Consider the following 22,273-nt stretch of genomic DNA (forward strand, 5'->3'; position numbering starts at 1 on the left):
AAGGCTGCCTGTAACAGCTCTGAGGTACAGGTCTCTGCCATGTGTAGTTTGCAATATTGAAAATTCTTAATTGGAGCCACTGGTGAACACCTAAAAGTACATGATTTTTAAAGAGGACATTGTTCTAAGGAGATAAAATGGCTGGAAATGGGCAGATCTTTATTCTGGCATTATTTTCAGCCTGATACGCTGCTGTCGAGTCACTCTTGAACCTGAGCATCCCCCGTGTTCTTTCGCCTAAGGGGAAACAAGGCAGCCTGTCCTGTCCAAATGTACATCACCCAGAGGTTCCACTGCCTGAAATTCTAGCACTCAAGTGATTTCCTTAGGTTATTTCCCCTAAAGATCCTTTTGGAAGCTGCAAAAATGCCTGAGAATAATTATCACTACCCCATCCACCTGTGTCCAATTAGGATTTCGGTTTCTCATTCTTGGATGAGCTGGTGGCAAACCTGCTGACAGGAGGCTGAGCAGAAAGGGCGTGTGCTGGGGCTGGGGGATTAGGGAAGTGTGAACATCTGCCTAGATGTCTCCTGGGCGTCATGGGACTCATGTGGTGAAGCAAAGTGTATCAGGCACAGGGTGGGTGCGAGAGGGTCACACTGAGGGCAGGGATGAGACAGGGATGAGACTGGGATGCTAAACTCTGCACCTTCAAGACTCCAGTTGGAGGGAAAGGGGTGGGTGTGTGTGTGTGTGTGTGGTGTGTTTTCCAGGACTCCTCCCAGAAGAATTACTGATTTGTGTATTTGAACCAGCAACCCTGCCTCATACTCACAGAGCTAATCAGAGAAGGAAAAGGAGGTGGTAGAAGGGGACAAACACAGCATTTAGAAAAGGTGGCTTAAGGGCCAAGCCTGGAAGGAGCAATGATCTTGGACAAGCTACTTCTTCAGACAAGCTTAAGACTGGGACAAGTTTATGTCAGCCTTGTGTGACTGTTGGGTGAATAAAAACAAAATAACAATCCTAAACAGCACTTCCTAAGCTACAGAGTATTCAGAACAGGTTCTAAGCACGCTTAGCTAGGCCTGAGTATCTTTTTCTTGTCAGTGCACTAGGTGCAGTCACTGGGAATGGCAGAAGGGGGCTTTCCACTTAACTGACCCCACTCAGCCCAGCCACCAGTCCGCCAGGTATTTTCAGAGAGCTGCGTTTAGATCTGTCGATCTTGCAGATTGTTGACCTGCACATGCTGTGATTTTTGTGATCCTTTAGCTCAGTGCTTCTGGGCCCTGGCTGACCTGTGGAATCACTTGGAAAGCTTGAAAAAATATATATCCTCTCCAAGGGTACACCTCACACCAATTAAATCCAAATCCTTTGGGGTAGGTCCAGCTATCAGTGTATATTAAAGCTCCCATTCTTCTTCAAGTCTCTAAAAAAAGAGAAAAGAAAGAAAGAAAAGAGAAGGAAAGGAAAGGAAAAGAAAAGAAAAGAAAAAGAATGAATAGAAAAGACAAAGAATGAAGGGCTTCTAATGCACGGCCAGAGTTGAGAAGCACCTTGTAGCTAAGCAATAGGGAAAAAAGATTCAGTTGGAGAATGAATTATTTTTCCTCATAATGCAGGAAGAAAAACGACTTTCTAATATAACATCGAGAAGAAGCAAATGGCCGAGCTGGTAGATCAGAATAAAGAAAGAAATGAGTGAAAAGGATTGAGGAGTGAGTGTATCCCAGCTCCTTATGATTTCTTGAGCAATATAAAGCACAGTCTTGAAACTCTTCTTCTCTTGCTCTCTCTCTTTTTTTTTTTTTTGGCCTCTCTTCCCTCATCTCCCTCCCCCATTGTCCCTTTCCTTCTCTCTCTCTCTCTCTCCCCCTCTCCATACACAATCCTTTTTGATTGTTCTCAACTCCTAATATTAACTATGGCCACTTACAATATAGCAAGTTATTTCAGGAACTCCGAATAAATATTTTCCTGTTCTTTCCTGCCCCCCTCCCACTAGTAATATTCCTCAGCTTTTTTTTTTTTTTTTTAAACTGGGCCCACTCCACAGCGTAGCTCCGTGTCTCGGGTCTCACGTGTGGGAGAGTGCACGCGTCCTCCGTAGGATTCCCTTTCGTCTCTTCCCGCACATTCTAAAAGCCCTATTCTCCCACCCACACCTGCCTGAGCTTTCTCCTCTGTTTTCCAGCATCTCCACCTACCTCTCTGAAGCCCCTGATTTTTTTTTTTTTTTTTTTGTCTACCTTTGTTCATTCATACGCAGGCAAGCCTGATGAATCAGAATGTCTGGGGAATGAAAATTCAGGGCAATTTTAATTTTCTGGTTAAGCAACACTTTACTGGCAATGAAAACCACCATTGTTTCATGTTGAAGTTGCCTAGGAAACTTGGGAGGAGTAACATTAAGATGTTGGGGAAAACGGTAAAATCGAAGCCCAGGACTGGGAGGTTTTTAGGGAATTACCTGGAAGAGTCCTTCCAGAAACAAAGAGACGGAGACCAATTGAAGTGGGGTGATGAACAGATGATCCCAGGCATGTGAGTAATGGTAGTAGGTCTAAAGACTGGACTCCTGCCCTGAAGACACTGTTTCTTCCAGAACGGTTAATGGACCTGCCACGCAGAGATGTTCTGATTAACCAGGACCAGCCAAATGTGAATTGGATTCTTTTAAGTGAACTCACTAGTCCCATGCAGTGTCATCTGCCCATGAGCTTTATTCATTTTGGGGGTCAATCTGGCCCCAAATTGATGTCAGGTTGCAAGTCGCGTAAACCATTCTATTCCTACAGTCTGAGATCACTTCCCTAATTAACATGTCTACCCTCTTTACTAGACTAAGCACTGTGATTTTTAACAGTGAGGTTTATTTCCACCTCAGGGACATTCCGGTCTTGCTTTGGGGAAGGAAAATGCACAAGCAGGTGGACTGGATTTGTTCAGACTCCAGGATACCTCGGAAAAGGAGTATCAAGTTTCTTATTTTCCTTCTTTTTAATTAGATCTCTACTGTTAACTTGATGTTTTCCCCTGTTTCCTGAAGGAGGTATTGCTAAAGAAAAAGTGGGTCAATTGAGGGTTCTGACTAGTTTTGTCCTAGTTAATTTAAGTTTTGCCATATGTTCTTTCAGAAGCATGTGTTAACTCCAGGTCCTTTCACCGATTAGCAACCAACCTGAGGGTTTTTAATTTAGATTTCCAGTTTCTAGGTAAGAGGGAAGAAGACTATAATGGAATCGGTCTAGGTGAACCAAAAGTTAACTCAGAAAGAATACTCCATGCAAACAGCATGCTGGTTCAGATGGCCCCATGACTTTACCCCATGGAGCAGGGTTTTCTAACCACAGCACTCTTGACAATTTGGGTCAAATGATTCTTTGATATAGATGATATCCTGTGAATTGTAGGATATTTAGCAGAATCTGTGACTTCTGGCCAGTAGGTACCTGTAACACATGCATATGTCTCCAGAGATCACTAAACAAATGTCCACTGGATGTCAAATTTGCACCTGGTTGAGAACCTCCCTGCCACAGACACATAGTCCCATTAATCACCAAGAAAGACATATACATCCCTGACAGATACAGATGCCCGTGCTTTATTCTGAGTCCAAAATTCTTTGTAAAAAGGTGAGACTGAATGATTACTGGCTATTTCTTCTTCTGGAAGCTTCTGAGAGTCTTCTTTGTATTAAGAGTCCTGCATTACTCAAGTACCATCAGCCAAAGCAAAATCATGGTCAAAATATCTGGATTCCAGCATTGCACCTTGCGGCACTGCTGTGGGATGTGTTAAGCATATACCCTGTGCCCAGTCTAGTGCTAGTTTCTTTGCGGTGTGTAGGAGTGGAGGGGCAATAAATAGGGTGTAGTAAAAAGGCCACCAGACTGAATCCCAGTGCCCCCAATCACCAGCTAGGTAACTTGGCACTCCCTCTTTAATTTTCAGATTCCTTATATAAAGTTGCTAGTACCTTCCTCACATACTTTGATCTGGGTACAAGCACTCCTCCCAGTAACTGCACAGTAAATTTTATTTCTCCACATCATTTTAGTCTCTGTCCAAACCTGAAGCATGCAACAACCATACCCTTCACTTTGAGCAATGGCCTTCAGACATTGTATCCATTTGAGGAAGGACAGGAGATGGTGCTCAGTCAGCAGTAAGAACATTGCCTCCTGAATCCCCAAAAGAATAGAAAAATCATATAGTAGAGTATTCCTTAATGGAGAAATGTTTCTTAACCTTGAGGTGGAAAATACTCTCAAAAGAATGCATTGCCTTTTGCGGCTCTTACCACTAGACAGCAGGTGTGCATGTTTCACAGCATAAGGAACCCAGAAGATCCCAGCCTGCTAAGGATGCACCAGCGAATCAGCTGATGCCTGAAAATACCATCAGCTAGCTAAGTCCTTTTTGGTGACTGATTTTTGTCAGGTCCTTTCTTAAGTAAAAGTTTGATTGGAAAAAGAAAGTAGTAGGGTAATTAGTGCTGGAAGGCAGTTATGTAATGTGATCATGTTTCTCTGTGTGTGTATTTATAGTTATAAATGTGCGTGCGTACTTTTGTGTGGTTATCTGTGTGGTTATAGATACATGTGCATATTATGCGTGTTTGTGTATGTTTGTGTATGTGTGGAGACAGATAAAGAGGGAGGAGGTAAGTGTGTGTCTGTCCCCCAACATGTCTCAAAATATGTTTCAGAGCTAGTTTAATAGTATAATTTCTTGTTATTTGATATTCCATCAGTACAAACCCAAATCATAACCACCTATCTAAAGGAGAAAATTGATGCTTATGTTGACTATCCTGAAACACTAGGACAGTCAATCTCCAAACCAGATATAATTTCTGGCCCTTTGGTAATTTTCTCAGTTAAAGGGTTACCTGTGACTTTAATTTCACCATCACGTGTGATCTACCGCTCCCTCCTTCTACTCAGCCATGCTAGATAAAATAGCCATCAAACTGGCTGACAAGTGGATTAATATAAGCCAGAAACACAGGTGGCCCCTAATCCCGCCAGTTATCTGTGTGAAGTTGCCTAGGAAACTGGGGAGGAGTAACAAGTGGCGTGTGCCCCTCTAATTACTTACACATCCTCATAAATGTGTTGTTGATGCTAAGCCACACCAAATGCCTGCCTTCCTAAAGACAGAGAGAAAAGGTAAGGCGTTTGATCCTTAGAGAAGCCTGAGAGAATAGAGAATGTGGTTTCTGCAAACCCATTCCCGGTTACTGAAATAACCTTTCCTCTATGATGGTAACTTTGCAGGCTTGGGAACATGGACCTTGTTGTGAGGCAGGTGGTCTCAACTCTCAGGGCTGAAGTCTCAGAGTCAGCTGCTGCCTTTTCTCTGAGCACAGCCAAAGGATATGTTTCATTTAACTTGCTCCCTGTGGCCCAACCTAAAACCCTACCAGGGCTAAGACTGGTGCGAGACTTCCATTTGTCATGTGAAAAGACTTTTTTTTCTATATAAATATTCCAAAAACTTCAATATGATTGCTGAACTTTAATCTGCTGGGAAGGTACTGCAAATGGAGGGTCAATCCATCACAATGCCCAGGATGAGACGTGAATTGTGGCCTTAAGTTCTTTTTAGAAAGCTCAGAATAATGAGATCGGCACTCTGTGGGAAGAACAAAAAAAAAAAAAAAAAAAAAAAAAAAAAAAAAAAAGGTGCTACACCTTTAAAAATTAGATTCCCTTTTAAATGCTTCCTAGTTTGCTTAGAGGGGTCAGAGCAAGTTTCTGGAAGCTTAACAATTAATTAATTTGAGAAGGAAAAGATTTCAAGTGTCACAAAACCTTAGTTAAAACTCCAACTTTCCCTTCTTGCTGTTGCCATCTTCCTCCCTCTGCCATTCTTCTGAGCAGAAGCCTCGTGGGCATGAAATGATGTGAGCTAAATTCCTGTCTGAGTAGAAAACGGATTTGCTTGTCTACACAGACACACAACTCAGAAATATGCAGACACACACACTAAGCGAGAATACAGCTTTCTGTGGTCCTAACATTTGTTCTTAAGGCCCCAGATTGTAGATGCCTGTCTTTAATGATCTTTCAGGAGATGTACGTGGGACTGAAGATCTTCCACATGTGTGATGGGCCGTGGGGCAGGGGTTGCACAAAATGCGGCATGATGATTCTTTTTTTCTCATAGCCACATTGAAACAGGAAGAGTGAAAGAAAAAAAGTACAGTTTTTTCCCAATATTCATATTCCTAGGGGGTTACAGGGAACCTGTGGTGCTGATGTTTGCCAGAAAGCTTTTGCTTCTGGAAGTGTTCCCTGTGAGCACACCCACACAGCCCTCTCATGCACCAAGCCAGAGCAGCTTTGGCACTGGATTCTAGGAGCTTTCCTATGAGGAGGTTAAGTTAATGGAATCCGAAGAGCCTTCCTTCAACTGCCACAATTTGGAATTTTTTTTCCAAAAATAGGTATGATGTCTTCTAGAGGAGGTCTCCTTACTCCTTGGAGTTTAATTACAGACATAAGGCACAACATCCCTGAGAGAACCTCATTCCTGCTATCCTGCCCTCAGCCTAGTAGTATGCTATTTATAAATGAAAAGCCAAGGATCATGCTTAGACTAGATCCCAGACCCCTTCCTCAAAGTTACCAAACAAAGCACTTCTCTTCTACTGTAACACATTAATAGTCTGAATGGGTGTGAGATGCATGGTGTGTGTATCACGATGTCATGTTTTAATTATAAACAAGGCAAGATGAAGTTTCCTGATTAGGAAGAATGAGTGTGTGTGTGTGTGTGTGTGTGTGTGTGTGTGTGTTGTAAGCAGTCTCCAAAGCTTAAATTTTAAAGACATTTGCAAAATATTTCTCTTGAAAGAACCTTTTAGAAGCCGTATTTTTAGGCATATTGGTTTCTCCATAGGTAGAAGAGAAAGCTACCACCAATCTTTAGATTAAGGAACCCTTAAACTAGGGTGTCACTCTGCATTTCAAAAAGCTGTTTTTGCTTCTTAATGTTGGAAGTTGGAGACATTTGCATTGTGGGGGATGGTGGTTTGTGTTATTCCCTATCCCTCATCCTATTTGGGCTTCTCTTTTTTAAAAGGTGGGGGGAGAAAAAAGAAAGATGACAGTCTTTAGTATTATTTAGAGGAGTGAAAGACTTCAGGACATGGGCAACATTGGTTTAGTTGTCACCATCTGCCATCCATGACAATTTATTTCAATCATACATTTGTTTAAATTGTCATCTGGTGAAGGACCCCTCCATCCAATGCACACACCCCTCCCCTTTCCCTTCCCTACACCCACCACTGCCATTCTCACCACCTTCTCACTCTTTAGTTTGATAAGAAAACTGAAATCTCAGTGATGGACCCAGAAGGGTGGGAAGAGGCAGTCATCAATCCCAACACACACACACACAAGAGAAAACAGAGAGAGCGAGCAAGCGAGCGAGCATCACACAAAAGGGCACTCCAAGAAGAGGCAGCTTTTCTGTCCTGGGTTAAGGAACAATTCCCATCTCAGTTATATGCAAACACAGTGTGAAATAAGGATACTCTCCCACCCCCATCACAGCTGTATCAGTCTGCCCCTAAAGTCTTTTGCTACAAGTCATTACCCTGTAGGCATTCTCCTGAGGTCATGTTTTCTCATCTTTCCCCATAGAAACTAGGACTGTGCTATCACTGGTTGGGAACCCAAGCTTGCTGCAGTCTCTCTTCCCACTCAACATGGGGATTCTGCCTCCCTCCCTCAGCCAGACCACAGAGAGCAGGAGCTGAGGTGCTCTCTCTTAGCCATAGAAGGATATGGGAAAAGGGCACAAATGCTATTAAGTGCAGCAAATGAAAGACATACAATTAGGAACAAGTGCTATTCGGGGGTGAGATTTTGAGTTGATTTGACTGATGGTTACATTAGGTACAAAAATGTTTCTTGTGCATAGGACAAACTGTCTGGCATTGCCTTTTCAAAGCCTGTTTGCAATGGTCTCTGCCTTAAAGGCTGACCAGTAATGCCCAGTCCTTAGTCCTCTCACTTGCTAATTTAAGGTGGTTAGATTGCACTGTCCTCACCTCAATAATATACGGGAGCTTGCTGGATTTTTCTTTCCATCCTTATTCATGTGGGGAAATTTAATCTGATTCATTAAACTGATAAGCTTTGTTTGCCCTTCTGAAAATTTCAAATTGCACAGCACTACTTTGCTCCTGGATTTCTAGATTTTCGTTCTTACCACTGGAGAACCTCCCCTCCCCCACTTCCCCTCCCTACAGGGAATTTTAACTGTTGCTTCTCTTGTAACACAAGTAACAATTCATTTAGGTTACACCAGTCTGTAAAAACTGTAAATGCTATTTTATTTTAAACATTTTAGTTTACAAAAAAAAAATCAATGATTGGTACCTTTTTTACACTCTCAGATTCCTGAATATGGACAGATCTTCAAAGGGAGGAAGGAGTTCTCATATGAAATTTAAGATAGACTGTCCTGAAGGTTGTGGAATGGGATTTTTGTTGTGTTTTTATTTCTTTCTTTTTGTTTGTTTGTTTTTAAGACACGATAAAGCTAAAATGTCAAGTCTCTGGGAGAGATCCCCTTAAAGTTTCAGTCACGGAGCAAATCAGAGCACAGACAAGAAGACCCCAGCCCGGTGCCCGCCGGCCGGTCCCGGCTGCCCAGGCGTATTTGGTAGCGCATGGGTTGAAAGCCACTGGGACAATCACACTTCGCATTCCCTCGCGGGCTGCTGGTGGCAAGTGCACGAGCCATACTCGTTGATGATCACCAGGGCTCCCTCGATGTGGTTGGGTTTGTAATCAACGTAGTATTCCTGGGCAGACATGGCAGCCATCTGATGCATGGTCTGTTTCTGCTTCTGCTTTCTGCGCTGCGTGACGAAGCACTGTCTGAGCTGCCTGAGGCTGGCTGGGAAACACTTCCAGGACACGTACAGCACCAGGACCACGATGAGGAAAGAGAAGATGAGGGCCATGGTGCCCGTGACCACCTTGTGGATTTGCACGGCATTCTCGGCGTGCTCGCCGCCCGGGAGAGCCACCGTGGCAGGTTCGGGAGTGCCGTCGTTCTGCCCCTCCCCTCCGTCTGCGAGCGTGGTGGCGGAGCTGGCTAGGGCACCCAGATCACTGCGGTTGGTGACCGCCGACAGCAGGTGGCCGCTGGTGGGCTCAGCCCCATCCTCGCACAGGTGGAAGGCATAAACAGCGTCCAGGACATCCTCACCCTGTGCGTACTCCGGGCTGGCGCACTGCAAGTTGCTATCGTAGCGTCCCTGGAAGTTGCTGAGCCACGAGGCCAGGGCACACACGTTGCGCCCGCAGTCCCACAGGTTCCCGGCCAGGGTGATGCTCGTCAGCGACTTCCAGGAGTTGAGGATCCGGGGTTCGACGTAGGTGAGGCGGTTGGAGTCCAGCTGCAGGGTCTGCAGGTGCGGCACGGTCTCGAACACATGGGGCTCCATGTACTCGATCTCGTTGCCCGACAAGTCCATTTTCTCCAGGTTCCAAACCCAGTCCAGCGAGCTGACCACAATGGCCACCTTGTTCCTCCGCAGACAGAGCGAGTGCAGGGAGATGAGGCGCGGGAAGTGGGCGAAGTTCACCTTGACCAAGTCGTTGTGCTCCAGGTGCAGCTCGGTGAGCTTGAACAAGCCGGCGAAAGAGTTGCGCGCCAGACTCTTGAGTTGATTGTATCCTATGTCGAGAAACTTGAGGCTGCGGCAGTCCTGGAAGATGCGCACCGGCACGAACTGGATGGCGTTGGCCCGCATGTGCAGCGTGGTGAGCTTCCGCAGCCCGTGGAAGAGGTCGGGCGCCAGCGCCTGCAGCTTGTTGTAGGACAGGTCCACGCTGCGCAGGTTGGGCATGGGCCGGAAGGTGGTGTTGGCCAGTTGGGTGATCTGGTTGGAACTCAGCGTGAGTTCCTTAACTCGGCGCAGTTTCTGAAAGGCGTCCCCCTGCACCGAGCAGATGTGATTGTGATCCAGATAGAGCCACGTGAGCTGCATTAACCCCGTGAACTGGCCGGCGTGCAGCTCCGAGAGGCTGTTGTAGCGCAGGGACAAGCCCAGCAGGCCGGACAGGTTGTGGGGCGTCTCGGTGAGGTTGAGCGCCTCGCAGTACAGCAGCCGCCCCTCGCACCGGCACAGCTGCGGGCACCCGCTGGGGGCGGCGGGCAGCATCTGAAAGCAGGCCCCCAGCAGACACAAGACCACCCCCGAGGGCCTCCTCAGCAGCCAGTATAGACAGAGACCGAGCAGCAGGAAATCCATTAGCGAGAATCTTTCCAGAGAGACTGGAGAATGTCCATTGGAAGCGCTCGGTCAGAAATCTACATCATATTTTATTCCGAGGGAGGGGGAGCGGGGGAGGGGGAGAAAAGGGCAAAAAAAATCAAATAAATATATAGAAATCAAGAAGGACCCCCCCTCCCCAAAACCGCACGTTCACCTCTAAGCATGCAGAAAGCTGGGCAGCATAGAAAGTTCACAGCCACGAAAGATCAAAGAGGTGGTGATTTGCTCCATGTTAGATGCTGCAGCAAAGAAAAGGGAGGAAAAAAAAATCTTCGGGAAAGAATTTAATTAAAAAGTGTCTTACCCACCCTTTTCCAGAGAGTGACAACCTCCATTCAGCTGCTCCCTTTGTGTGCAGGCTAATTATATGCAGGGCGAGAGAAGACCCCTCTGTGTTTCCGAGGCAGCCCCGGTCCGCGGCCGGCGGATCTGGCAGGCGCACAATGTCTCACTTTGCTGCTCGGCTCGGGGCTGCAAGGGCGGCCGGCGAGGCGGGGAGGCGACTTCTAGGACCCGCAAGTTTCCCAACTACGTGCCGGAGCCCGGGCTTTGCCTTCCTGCCGTCGTCCTTTCCCTCTGCGGTTCGGACTGTGACGTTGTGGGGGAAAAAAACTCCAAACTCGGGGCTCGCGACTCCCCAGGATTTGACAGTCTGGTTAATGTCCGTCATTGGAAACCACCACTGACCGGCGCCACCTTTTACTCCGCGGACACCGCCTGCCATTCGCGCCCCGGGCAGCTGCGGAGAGCGGGCTCGCTCATGCTTTGCGGCGGCGGCGGGCGGCGGGGCGGTGCGGGCGGCGGTGCGGGCGGCGGCGCGGGGAGCGGCGAGCGGCGCCCGGGCTCCTTCCCTCCGCCAGGCAGTGTGCGGCGCGAGCTTGCACAGGCACCTACTGCTCACTGCGTGTCGTAAGCTGCTCACGATTGTGCGTCTTCGCCAGCACCTCAGACATGGGCAGATTGAAAAGGGGTGGGCATAAAACCAACATTTTACCGAACCACTAAAGTAATATATATTCTTTGATGAAACGGAAAACACTTTCAGCTTTTTTGTCCATATTTCAAAAACAGAGGAGGAGGGAGGAGGGACGGAGGGAGGGTAGCATCATCAGCGACGAGATATTTCCAAGTGGGAAACTGAAATATCCTGCGCTCTCCCCCTTCCCTTTGGGAATGAATATATATATATATATTCCTATTCCACCCCCCAGCCCCCTTTAAGGCTGTCTACGTGTTAAGAGATACGTAGGAATCTGCAGAGAAACCAACGTTTTGGTCCTCTGCTTTAGAAAAGCAACTTGGGGGAAGACATGGCAAGGCAATGATTTGGGGCTTGGCTGAGATTTTCCCCCTTTCAGGCACTGGAATTTTGCAGCCAACCAGTCCTTTTTGGAGGTGACTGGGGGAATGCTTCTCAATCCTGCCCAGTTTGGAATGCCAACCTAGTTCTCCTGATGTGAGTTCCAGTGTGGCAGAAAGGTATGTCTGTGTCTAGAGACGCCCGAGTTCCCTCTGGGGGCTTGACCAGTCTGGGTGAAATATCTACGGAGTGCAGGGTGGATTGAAGAAAGATTCTGCTGTCTGACATGGGGAGGGCTCAGCCTGACGAGTGCTGTCCATGGTAGGTTGGGGCCCTGCAGTGCACTCCACTTTAGGAGAAGTCCTGGATAATGTGCAAAGAAAGGACAGTTTAAGATATAATGAAGCCCACCCCTCTTTGTATAACACACTTCTGATCAATCTTTGAGACTGTACTAAATTGTGCTACTTTCCCTCTAAGAAGGAGCCGAATCACTCGCGTCATTATTTCCATTCACAATTATTTATAGATAAGAGTTCTTACTTTGAGCTCACCCTCCCTCTTGTTCCAGCTGGTCTGTTGGGGGGGTCTGCCTTGCTATTGTCATGAACCTGTTGGTCATCTGTTTAAAATACAAATCAAAGAGGGCTGAGAAAGCTTGCTGGAGTGTGGGCAAGCCTTTTTTCTTGAAAGATGCTCAAGGAGGTGGTAGAGGGAGTCAAATGTAAATTACCAGCTCTTTTCTTTGAATTCCTATCATTTCTGCCTCTAAGGAACTCAGAATAAGTAGGCATTATATGTGGATGTGCTCACTTTGATAGGAGTGAGGAAGGATTACCAGGGTAGACAGACTGGGCAAGTAACTGGATTGGTCCTTAGCATCTAAGCTGACGAGACCGACCAATCGAATCAAAGTCACCAAAGAGTGGTGGTACTTTTCAGGAAAAGCTATATGAACAGGGGCATGAATCACTCCACTTTGTATTCGTCTGAGCTCTGGCCTGGTCATTCATCTCGGAGATGCATCATTTAATTGGAAAGAATACAAATCTGAGGTGTCCTAGACATCACATGCTGTCTTGGGAGCTAAAAGAGACGTTAGAAAATCAGCCCCCTTAATTTTGCACATGACGAAACTAAAGCCGAGAGATGTCAGGGGATTATCCAGGGTCACACAGCCTGTTGCTGGCACAGATGGTTTCTGGGCTGTCCCTACTCAAAATGCTGTCCTTCCTTTGTCGTTCTTGAGACTTGCCTCTCTGTCCCTCTTGCCTCCTTCCTAACTCTGGACTGGACATTTGCAGGTCCAGTCTAGTTTCTGCAGAACACTTTAACAGACAGACAAACAAATTCACCACCAAGTGTTTTTACCTCTAGCCAAGACAATTATTCCTGACAGCAGTCTGGCTGATTGAGCCATAAAATCTAAAAAGGTTGGGAGGTGGGGGGAGGGGTGTCAGGCAGGGACAGGCAGGAGCAAACAGCAGCCAGCCAGTCTGTAAGAACTGTGAGTACGCGCCACCCAATCCCCATGGCTGCTAGGAAGAAAACCCTCCTAATGCAGGCAGCTTGGCAAAGTAGTGGCAGAGGCTGCCAAATGGGCAAGACAAGGTCCCACTTTGGATGTCACTTGATTAGTAGAGCTGGTACAGGGAGGCAGAAAAGAGTTGAGTGTTGGCAAGAAAGAAAGAGAATAAAATTAAATTCACTGCATTTATATATGAGTTTTCTTCTAAGTTTGCTACCTAAAACTTAAAAGATCCTTCTAGGCTATTAAGCTGTAACACACACACACACACGGACACACACACATATTCATACACAGAGTACATATGTATACGTACCCACTGCTTTTCACATTATTATCCTACAAATCACTTCATCTGTATGGTATCTTTAAAACTTTCCCACCTCTAATGTGGCAAGTTTGCATCCTTTCTACAGTTTTAAACCTTTTGGCAGAACCATATACATTAACAGATTGAGATGAGCATTATTGAAATTTAGCTATTCTAAGTCATCTAAGTTGCAGAATCTCAATTTATTATGTATTTAAAGCATACCAGCACTGATTAAATCAATGCAAATTAGGTTAAATAAGAACAACATGAATCAAGTGTTTTAGCAAAGTTAAGTCGAGAAACGACAACTTTTGAGTCACCACACCAAGTTGATATGGCTGTTTTTCACGCGTTTTAATTTCATGCTTCTAAATGTCCAACCAACTAAAAAAAAATACCAACAAAAATAGAGAGAGAAGAGCTCACCTAAAGTTTTCTCTTCCTTTGTTTGTTCTTTTCTTTCTCTGCACCTATCTTGTGAGAATATCTGATATACCAGGTTATATATAATGTAGCTATTATATATACTTGATCAATTTCTTCTCCTCAGCTAACTGCAGATTTCTGTTGGCAATGTCTTCTTTGATATGAGATACCTGATGAGCGAGACTTTGCATATTTTTAAAACACCCTTGACATTTTTCGTGTTTGTGTAAGGAAGGTGTTTGAGCCGTCAAGCTGAACCACCTAACCGCACTTCTAGTAGCAGGACACCAAGGATACCACTCCAAGTCATTATGCCGACATGTAATTGGGAAATAAGGCCAGATCCCCATCTGGGGTAAGAAAAAAAATTAGTATATTGAAAATGTTGATTTAGCAAATGGGAAAGAAGTCTGGAAGAGGAAGAAGTAGGAGAGTTATGAATCTGGTTGCCTAAACACAATCTGGAACTAAGGGGAGGTGGACGAGAAGCTCCTGGAGCAAGCTGGGTGCAGTTAGGAGGGGCCAGAAGATCTCCTAGGGAGGGAGAGTTGATTGAGTCCTTCTGTCCTCAACTTATAAATTAGCCTGTGCCTCCAAAACCTTCCTGCTTTTTCTTGGTACTCCATATTGTGACAGCGGTGTGTGTGTGGGGGAGCATCCCATACTTTTTTTTATCTTTTCTGGTATGTCCTTATCTCTCCTGGTTCCTCTCACCTGAAGTCCACTCCCAACTTGTTCATATTAGTTAAAATAATTCGTGATCAAAAAGAGGCCAGCACAAAAAGTCTGAAACGAACCTGCATTCTGGGGACTGGCTTTCCATTAATAGTCTTTGTCCATGTTCAAGGAAAGAGAAATTCAAGTGGTGATTTTAATGTTCTGTCATCGCTAGCACCAGCCTGGACCTTGATCTTTATGCTGTTGTCTTTAATTTTCAGTAGCAGCGAACCATGGCTTTTCTTTAAAAGGGAACATTGAGAGGAATTGGGGGAGGGTGGGAGTCATCATTTCAAAAGGACAGAATTAAGTCTGTTGTTACTGTGGGCACACACCATACAGCTGGCATTTTACAGAGCGCCCAGGAAGATGCATTACCTAAGAGCAAGAGCCTTAAGGCTTCTCTCAGGAGATCTGCTTAGGAGAAATGGGTCGGAAAAGGGAGGTCATTCTATTCATCAGACTTTATCCTTATCCTAAAAATAGGGCCATGGTACAGATAGCATCGAGAAAGCACTTCCCATGCTCAGTGAATGAGGTAAGTAATGGAAGTGAACCATCAGGCCTGCCTTGCTGTCCTGGGCCCCTCTCCCCAGGTTTTCTCTGTACAGACACATGCTCTGATCACACCAGGTGAGGTGCACCTGTTGTTGCATAGTCTGTCCATCTTTGCTTTACCTTCATCCTATCTTTCAAGGTTGATGTCACATTCTACTCTGATTCCATAACTGACCCTCAGCCCTCTACCTTATGTAAAGGATCCCTCATTCTTCTGAACTCCATGAGCAGGAGTTTATCATTTACCAGTCCTGTGGTCCTGTTCACTTTGGATGGATGTGGTGATTTCTAATTATAGTATAGAACTGAAAGGGACATTAAATATCTTGGAGATAAAAAGATCCCAATTGGGGTTTCTGGGTTGCCCCCCCCCCTTTTTTTAAATCACTGTGACCCTACCCAAATCACTTCTTTGTTAGTCAAATAGGGCTAAGCTTAGCTATCTTAAAGGATACTTTGGGGAATGAAATTAAGTCATGTAGGGTGGTGCCTATGGCTCAAGGAGTAGGGTGCCAGCCCCATATACTGGGAGTAGAGGGTTCAAACCTGGCCCTGGCCAACAAAACAAAAACTGCAAAAAAAAAGAAATTAAGTGAGACCAGCAACCCGGGAGATTGTTAGAAATGTAGAATCTTAGGTGTTTTTCCAAATCCATTGAATCAACTCTTCATCTAACCACTGAACTCAGGTAATTCATTAAATTTTGAGCACTTACAAATTTCAACCTGAAACAGAAACCTAGTTATCAGAGATTCCCTAGTTTTATAATCTAGCATTTGAAGGGACAGAAATGTTAAATGGTTAAATTGGTGGCACATTTTCAAAAAACCCAAACTTTTGGAATTATTCTTTCTCCCATTGGATTTTAAACTCATAGAATGCAAGGTCTGTATCTATCACAGTCCCAAACACTTAGCAGGGCTCTTAAAGTCTGATTTTATAATCAGTTGTGGCAGGAAGTGTACAGCCCTCCCCGTTTTAGAGTCAGGCATCTTTTGGCTGGTTTCTTTTTGTGTTATCCTACAGGGTAAAGGTGTTCTGACATCTGGCATAAGACTTTGCTAACAGACTCCCAAATCAGGAAGAATTGCATAGGGACTGATCCCATGGGGCAGCCCAGTATTTTTTTTCCTTCACACATACAACTGTGGAAGGGCCAGGACAGCAGAGACAAGTGAGGGGAAGTGGATTGAAGGTGCATTGAATTGTCTTCCCAGAAAAACTATGCCGTTTACTTACATTACTCCTCAGCCCTCTCATCACTGCCAGGCTTACACTATGGCACGTGCTTACTGCTCCTGGACACTCTTATTACAGAAAAAATGCAAAATACAGAAAAGAAGATAAAAGAAAAATTTAAATGAAGATGAAGCCACCTAAAATTCAACTACCCAGAGATAAACTATTCACCTCTGGGTATGTGCTATATATTCTTTAAAGTTGTGTCCCCCTTTGTTTACTATTAGGTTGTTTCTGTTTCTTAACTATTTGAAAATATGCTGTGAAGAACATCAGATATTTAAACATTCAGGTGACCATGTCCTTAAATGCTGATTGTAGAAGTGGAATTAGTATTCAAAGGGTGGAGACTTTTAAGAGACTTGAAATATGCAATGCTAAATTGTCCCCCCCACCAAAAGAAAAAAAATTGTACACTTTTTATTCTCAGTAGCTCTTTTGTTGCTTTCTTTCTCTTTTCGTTAGAAGTCCCACAAATGAAAACGACCCTTGGCCCCTCTCCCGGATGCACCTAATGAGGTCCCTGCCTTTGTCTGTTCTTGGTACCTTGGAACCGTCCTCCCTTCTGACACCCATTTCCTCACTTCATCTCTCAGAAAGAGTTTCCACTTCAGAAGGAGGGGTGGACTTTGGGGCTTTCCCGCTTTCTTCTAGGAGTTCATGAGCTTTCAATTACTGCATCTTATTGAGTAGCTGGCCAGCCAAATAATTTCCACAAAGGTGTTAATATCTGAAAATGGTTTAAGCTAGTATTACTTAAGATGCTCTGTGGAGAGTGAGAGTATTCAAATTCACTTGCAAAAAGCACGAGACCCTGCTTTCTTGTTCCAAATTCACAATATACTATCTCAATCATAAGAAATCATGTTTTTCTTGTGGTTTCACCCTTTTATCTCTTGCTATATCTATTTATTTGGGAATATTTATTAATATGAAACCAATGGGCTGGCATCATTTTTAAAACTTTTATTTAACTGTAGTTCATAGGTACATTCGACTTTAAATTGGCTATCACCAGACCAAGAAGCAATTCGAAGGTTCAGATCTCAAGCATTATAGCCAAATGTTGGTATGGAAATCTGTTTTTTGTAGGGCCTAAGAAATTATGGGGAACAGCTGGACAATTACAGTTCTTCTGCTTGGTATTAGCAAATTCTGGCCTCCTCATCCTAGTCACAAATAATGGAACCAATTTAATTCTGCGGTGAATTCTGTTTCTGCTATACTTTGATACTTAATTATTTTGTTTTATAGGATTTTAAAGATGCGCTCACTTTGTCCTCACAGATAAGATGAAACTCCCTAAGGGCAGACCTATTATTTTCTGCTTTTAGATCCTTCTAATATCTACCTCTAAAGCTAGCAAAAGGCCAGATATAAGAGGCCATATATAAAGGACATAAGAATCACCAAATAGCAATAGTAAATATGGCCCTTTTTTCTCCTGGGGTTTGGCACAGTTCTGGGTTCATAGAAACTCCTTTTGAATTAAGTTTATTAACTGGCCTGAATGTTTACCTAATCAATAGCCTATAGAATCTGAACTAAATATAAAAAGCTTCTATATTACATTGACTTGCAGTCAGAAAATATTAACCAGGAAGGTTGAAACTTTTGTAGTTGAAGTCACGCAGATTGATGCCATTTGTATGTGGCCTCCTGTTGCCAATCTCTTTGGTATAAGAAACCCCCCACCATCCATAAGCAATGAGTCTGCTGGCATAAACTAACCTGCCTCCTTGCATGTATTTGTCTCTTCATTTAAACTGTCTCCACTTCTCGGGAAATAACTTGTTAATCAGGAACCTTGAGAATGCCTTTTAATTACTTAACATGCATGTTTGTTGCTGTTCTTATTTGTTTTTGTTAGGTTATTTTAAGTCAGATGGAGGTTTAGTTGATGAGATGCAGAGTTAGATAAAATATGGTGCCTGCTCTCAGTGTTCTAAGATCTGGCGTGGAAGTGATGAGTAGTAAACCATATGGTCCTCGTGCCACAGCAGAGATGTACACACGAGCTGTGGTTGGAGAGATTTCTTTCACTAATTTAGCAAGGGCAAACAGAGGAGCTGAGAGGACAGGAAGAGAAGTTGACTAGATGGACAGATGGAGAAGGCCACTCTAGTCAGCAGGCAAAGTCGGTGGAGGAAATAGTAAGTCTTCCGAGAGGTATCGGGTGTCTGGAGCACAAGTGGGAAGGAAGAGGGGCAAGGAGAGATGAGACCAGCATGTTAGTTTAGAGCCAGTTTAGAAAGACTTTCAGCTGGGAAGATGATTTCCAAATTGCTGTTGCAAGGAATATAATTCTGATGATCATCTTGAGCATGAATGGAAGGAAAAGGATATTGGCAGCCCTGAGAGCTGTGGGGAGGCTACAACATCTGCCTGTGAGATATTGTGTGGGCCTGAATGTATTAGTATTAGAGATGGCCCATGTGGGGCATGTGCAATAATAGTTCTAAGGTGGGATTGACACTATTTTGAATAGCAGTTTTTCTAAGAAAGGTGATATCAATTGGAATGGATTGTCATAGGGTAGATGGGAGGCAAGGAAGAGTAAGGTGTGAAAACAAGTTCTAACACTGGGAGAGTAAGCTGGTGATCATCTGAACAGACATTATGGCTGGACATACAGATAAGGGGATGCCTGGGATGTGCTTGCTGGTTATAGTAGAAGCAGTAATGCAAATCCATAACAAGAAAGATTAGAATGGGTGGTGCCTGTGGCTCAAAGGAGTAGGGCACCGGCCCCATATGCCAGAGGTGGCAGGTTCAAACCCAGCTCTGGCCAAAAACTGCGGAAAAAAAAAAAAAAAAGAAAGAAAGATTGGAATATATCCAGCATACAATTAAAAGTAAAAGTTTTCACAGTCCAGCAAGATAATGTGGATGGGGAAGCAGCTCGAAAGGCAGTGCTAGGGCCCGTGTTGCTTACAAAATGCATGTTTTGATTAAAGGTGTCCTAATTCTAATTCTAATTTATTTTTAGAGACAGAGTCTCACTTTGTCACCCTTGGTAGAGTTCTGTGGCATCACAGCTCACAGCATCCTCCAGCTCTTGGGCTTGGGTAATTCTCTTGCCTCAGCCTCCCGAGTAGCTGGGACCACAGGTGCCCACCACAATGCCCGGCTATTTTTTGTTGCACTTTGGCCAGGGCTAGGTATGAACCCGCCACCCTCAGTATCTGGGGCCAGTGCCCTCTCACTGAGCCACAGGCACTGCCCTCTAATGCTAATTTTTAAAGACTCTGTTTTCGGCTCAGCACCTGTAGCTCAGTGATTAGGGCTCTGGCCACATACACCGGGGATGGTGGGTTTGAGCCTGGCCTGGGCCTGCTAAACAAACAAACAACAACAGCAACAACAACAAAAAAAATAGCTGGACATTGTGGCAGGTGCCTATAGTCCCAGCTACTTTGGAGGCTGAGACAAGAGAATCACTTGAGCCCAAGAGTTTGAGGTTGCTGTGAGCTATGACGTCATACACTGTACAGAGGGTGACAAAGTGAGACTCTGTCTCAACAACAACAACAACAACAAAAGACTCTGTTTTATTATTAAGAGAGTGATTCTGCAGGCTGCATTTAGCATGAGGAATACCAGTTTGCAAAGCCTCTTTTAAGAGATGATTTGCAACAAGGAAGAATAGGAAGGGATGGAAGAGGTAGAGATCTTCTCAGTGGGGGCTACAATTCGATAAAATTGAGGAATACTGCCCTCGTCCATAGCAAGCAGCCTTTAATATAGAGGCATGGCCCTGGGACTGTCATTAATATCTTTTTTCACATGGCTGGGAAAAAGGGAAAAAATGTGGTCAAAGTTGAAAATTGACAGATTCAGAGAGGACACCCAGACAGTAAAGGATTACCAATCCTGGGGCGGGAAGGCTGAAAGTGAGTGACCCTGCAAATAAGAAGAAAAAAAGTGTAAGGATGCTGCTGTCTCTGTAGGGGACCTGTGTCAATGACTGTCTGGCACTGAGCATCCTTCCCCAGGAAGGTTTGTCACTGGCACCTCACATCAATGTGAGATTATTCCTTGGTGAATAGACCTTCTGTTACCTTTTCCAACACGGAACAGGGTGATGGCTGAAGATCATTGAAGATCATGTCCTTCAGAGGCAAATCTATATTTGCCTTTTAACAGAAAAATCAAAGACATCTAATAACTTAGTGAAAAGACTTTTTTGAAATTTCTGTATTTTTTGTATCCACCTGGAGAATGTTCTACCATTTACAAGCTGTGTGATTTGGGCAAGTGACTTAACCTCTAAGCACAAGTCTTTACAATAGGAGAATGAACTGAATTATAAAAACGGAAAAAAATTAAAGTATTGTTATAATAACTACTTCTACCAATTTCTATTATGTAAGGCAAAATCATGCTATATATATTGAAGACACAAAGGAAAAAGAATCATAAGCACAAATGGCCTTACGTGCTACACACACTCTTCATGGAACCTTCTCTAGATAGCAGTCCCTACTTTATAGGCTGCATAAAAGGCAAAGTCAAAGACACCCCAAATGTGATGTTTAAACAGTAATTGTTTTATTTAGTTCATGGTTCTGTGTGTTGACTATGGAGATCTGTGGAGACCAGGCTGACTGAGAGCTGCTTGCTCTCGTGTCTGTGATTAACTGGGAACTTAGGGGGGATGTGATGATCCAGGGTGGTGTCAATCACAGGGCTGGCAGTTGGCAGCCTGTTGGCTTTAGGATGGAGTTCCTGGGTTCTCATCTACATTTTGCTTCATCCTCCAGAAGGCTAGCTTGGGCACAATTGTGTGTTGATTGCAGGGTTCTGGGAGGAGCAGGAGAGAAGTCCTAGTGCACAAACACTTTCCAAGCCTCACCACTGGCTTTGACAACAGACAAATTGTTATTGTCTGTTGACTGAAGCTAATCCCATGGTCAACCTGACTCAAGGAATAGAAAAATAGGCTCCCTGTCTTAATGGCAGGGCAAGAATTTATGGGGTTTTTTGCAGATTAAATATAGCAGTAAGTAAAATAGTTTAAGGTCACTATAACTCTAAGTTTGGCCGGGACCAGGTTCGAACCCACCACCCTTGGTATATGGGGCTGGCGTCCTACTCACTGAGCCACAGGCACCACCCACTGTAACTCTAAGTATGAAGTGCTCTAAAGTGATTTATTTCTCAGGCCATATGTACCAAACAGTATCGTCCATAAACACTGAGGACCAATAGCACAGGCATCAACTATAGCTTGTTGGAAATGCAGGGTCTCGGGCCCCACCCCAGGCATACCATATTGAAGCAGAATCTACATTTTTACAAGATCCCCAAGGGATCCACAAGCCCCATAAGGTTATAAAAGCACTGCATTCTTTTTTGCTGTTTCTCATAATTCCCTTTCTTATGGTTGCTGTGTTCTCCTGTTGAGTGATAGATCTTTGATTTTTAAAGGTGGCAGAACTATTTCCTTCTGCACAATTGAAATAGAACAAACACAGGTTTATACAGTAAAACAGGTTGCTTCACAGCGTGAGTAACGGGAAAGAGAGAGTTTAACATTTTTCTGCTCAATTGTCCCTTGCCTTTTATAAAAATAGAAATTTAAAAATTAAGGTAGCAGTCCATAAATATTTAAAAATATTGTATTTAACTAGGAAGCACCATTTAGATGTTAGAGCAATCTTCACAATAGAAGCAGCTAGGCATATACTTAAACTGACTTCAGATTCCTGAACTGTTGCTCAACTGCACCTTTATTTTCTGAAGGCTCAGAGATTGACTTTCCAATCTTTAGTCCACAGTTTCCAGGGAGCGTGTGTAAGTCTCTGGGTCCTCTAGAATTTTATACAAGTAATAAGACCAGCAGAATTTAAGCATCTGGCATGTACAGGCTGCTGGTCTAAATTTGTATGAAGCACAAGCATACCCCAGTTTGGTAGATTCTCTTCACTT

The 22,273-nt window shown here is 44.3% G+C and overlaps 2 protein-coding genes across 9 annotated transcripts in view; one reads left to right on the forward strand and one right to left on the reverse strand.

Annotated features, from left to right (window-relative positions):
- Positions 1-22,273, forward strand: part of CTNNA2 (catenin alpha 2) — a 1,095,877-nt gene that overhangs the window by 727,888 nt on the left and 345,716 nt on the right. For 2 of the 8 annotated variants that reach the window (XM_023507761.1, XM_012812357.1), the window contains exon 1: positions 11,536-11,740. The exons of the other annotated variants lie outside the window; for them this stretch is intronic. The gene's annotated coding sequence lies outside the window, so the exon portion shown is untranslated. Of the gene's footprint in view, positions 1-11,535; positions 11,741-22,273 lie in introns of those variants that run through there. 8 annotated transcript variants of the gene reach the window in all.
- Positions 8,289-11,167, reverse strand: LRRTM1 (leucine rich repeat transmembrane neuronal 1). Its single transcript, XM_003801237.1, has 2 exons — positions 10,570-11,167; positions 8,289-10,296 (listed from the first exon to the last, which is right to left on the reverse strand). The coding sequence occupies exon 2, from the start codon at positions 10,235-10,237 to the stop codon at positions 8,669-8,671; it is 1,569 nt and encodes a 522-aa protein (XP_003801285.1). The 5' UTR covers positions 10,238-10,296; positions 10,570-11,167; the 3' UTR covers positions 8,289-8,668.

Source organism: Otolemur garnettii, unplaced genomic scaffold (genome assembly GCF_000181295.1).
Source record: "Otolemur garnettii isolate 467f Iridium unplaced genomic scaffold, OtoGar3 scaffold00203, whole genome shotgun sequence".
In the NCBI taxonomy this organism is placed as follows: Eukaryota; Metazoa; Chordata; class Mammalia; order Primates; family Galagidae; genus Otolemur; species Otolemur garnettii.

What these genes read in the sequence shown, in the direction of transcription:
- LRRTM1 (XM_003801237.1), bottom strand. Translation starts at nt 10,237, where the DNA reads ATGGATTTCCTGCTGCTCGGTCTCTGTCTATACTGGCTGCTGAGGAGG.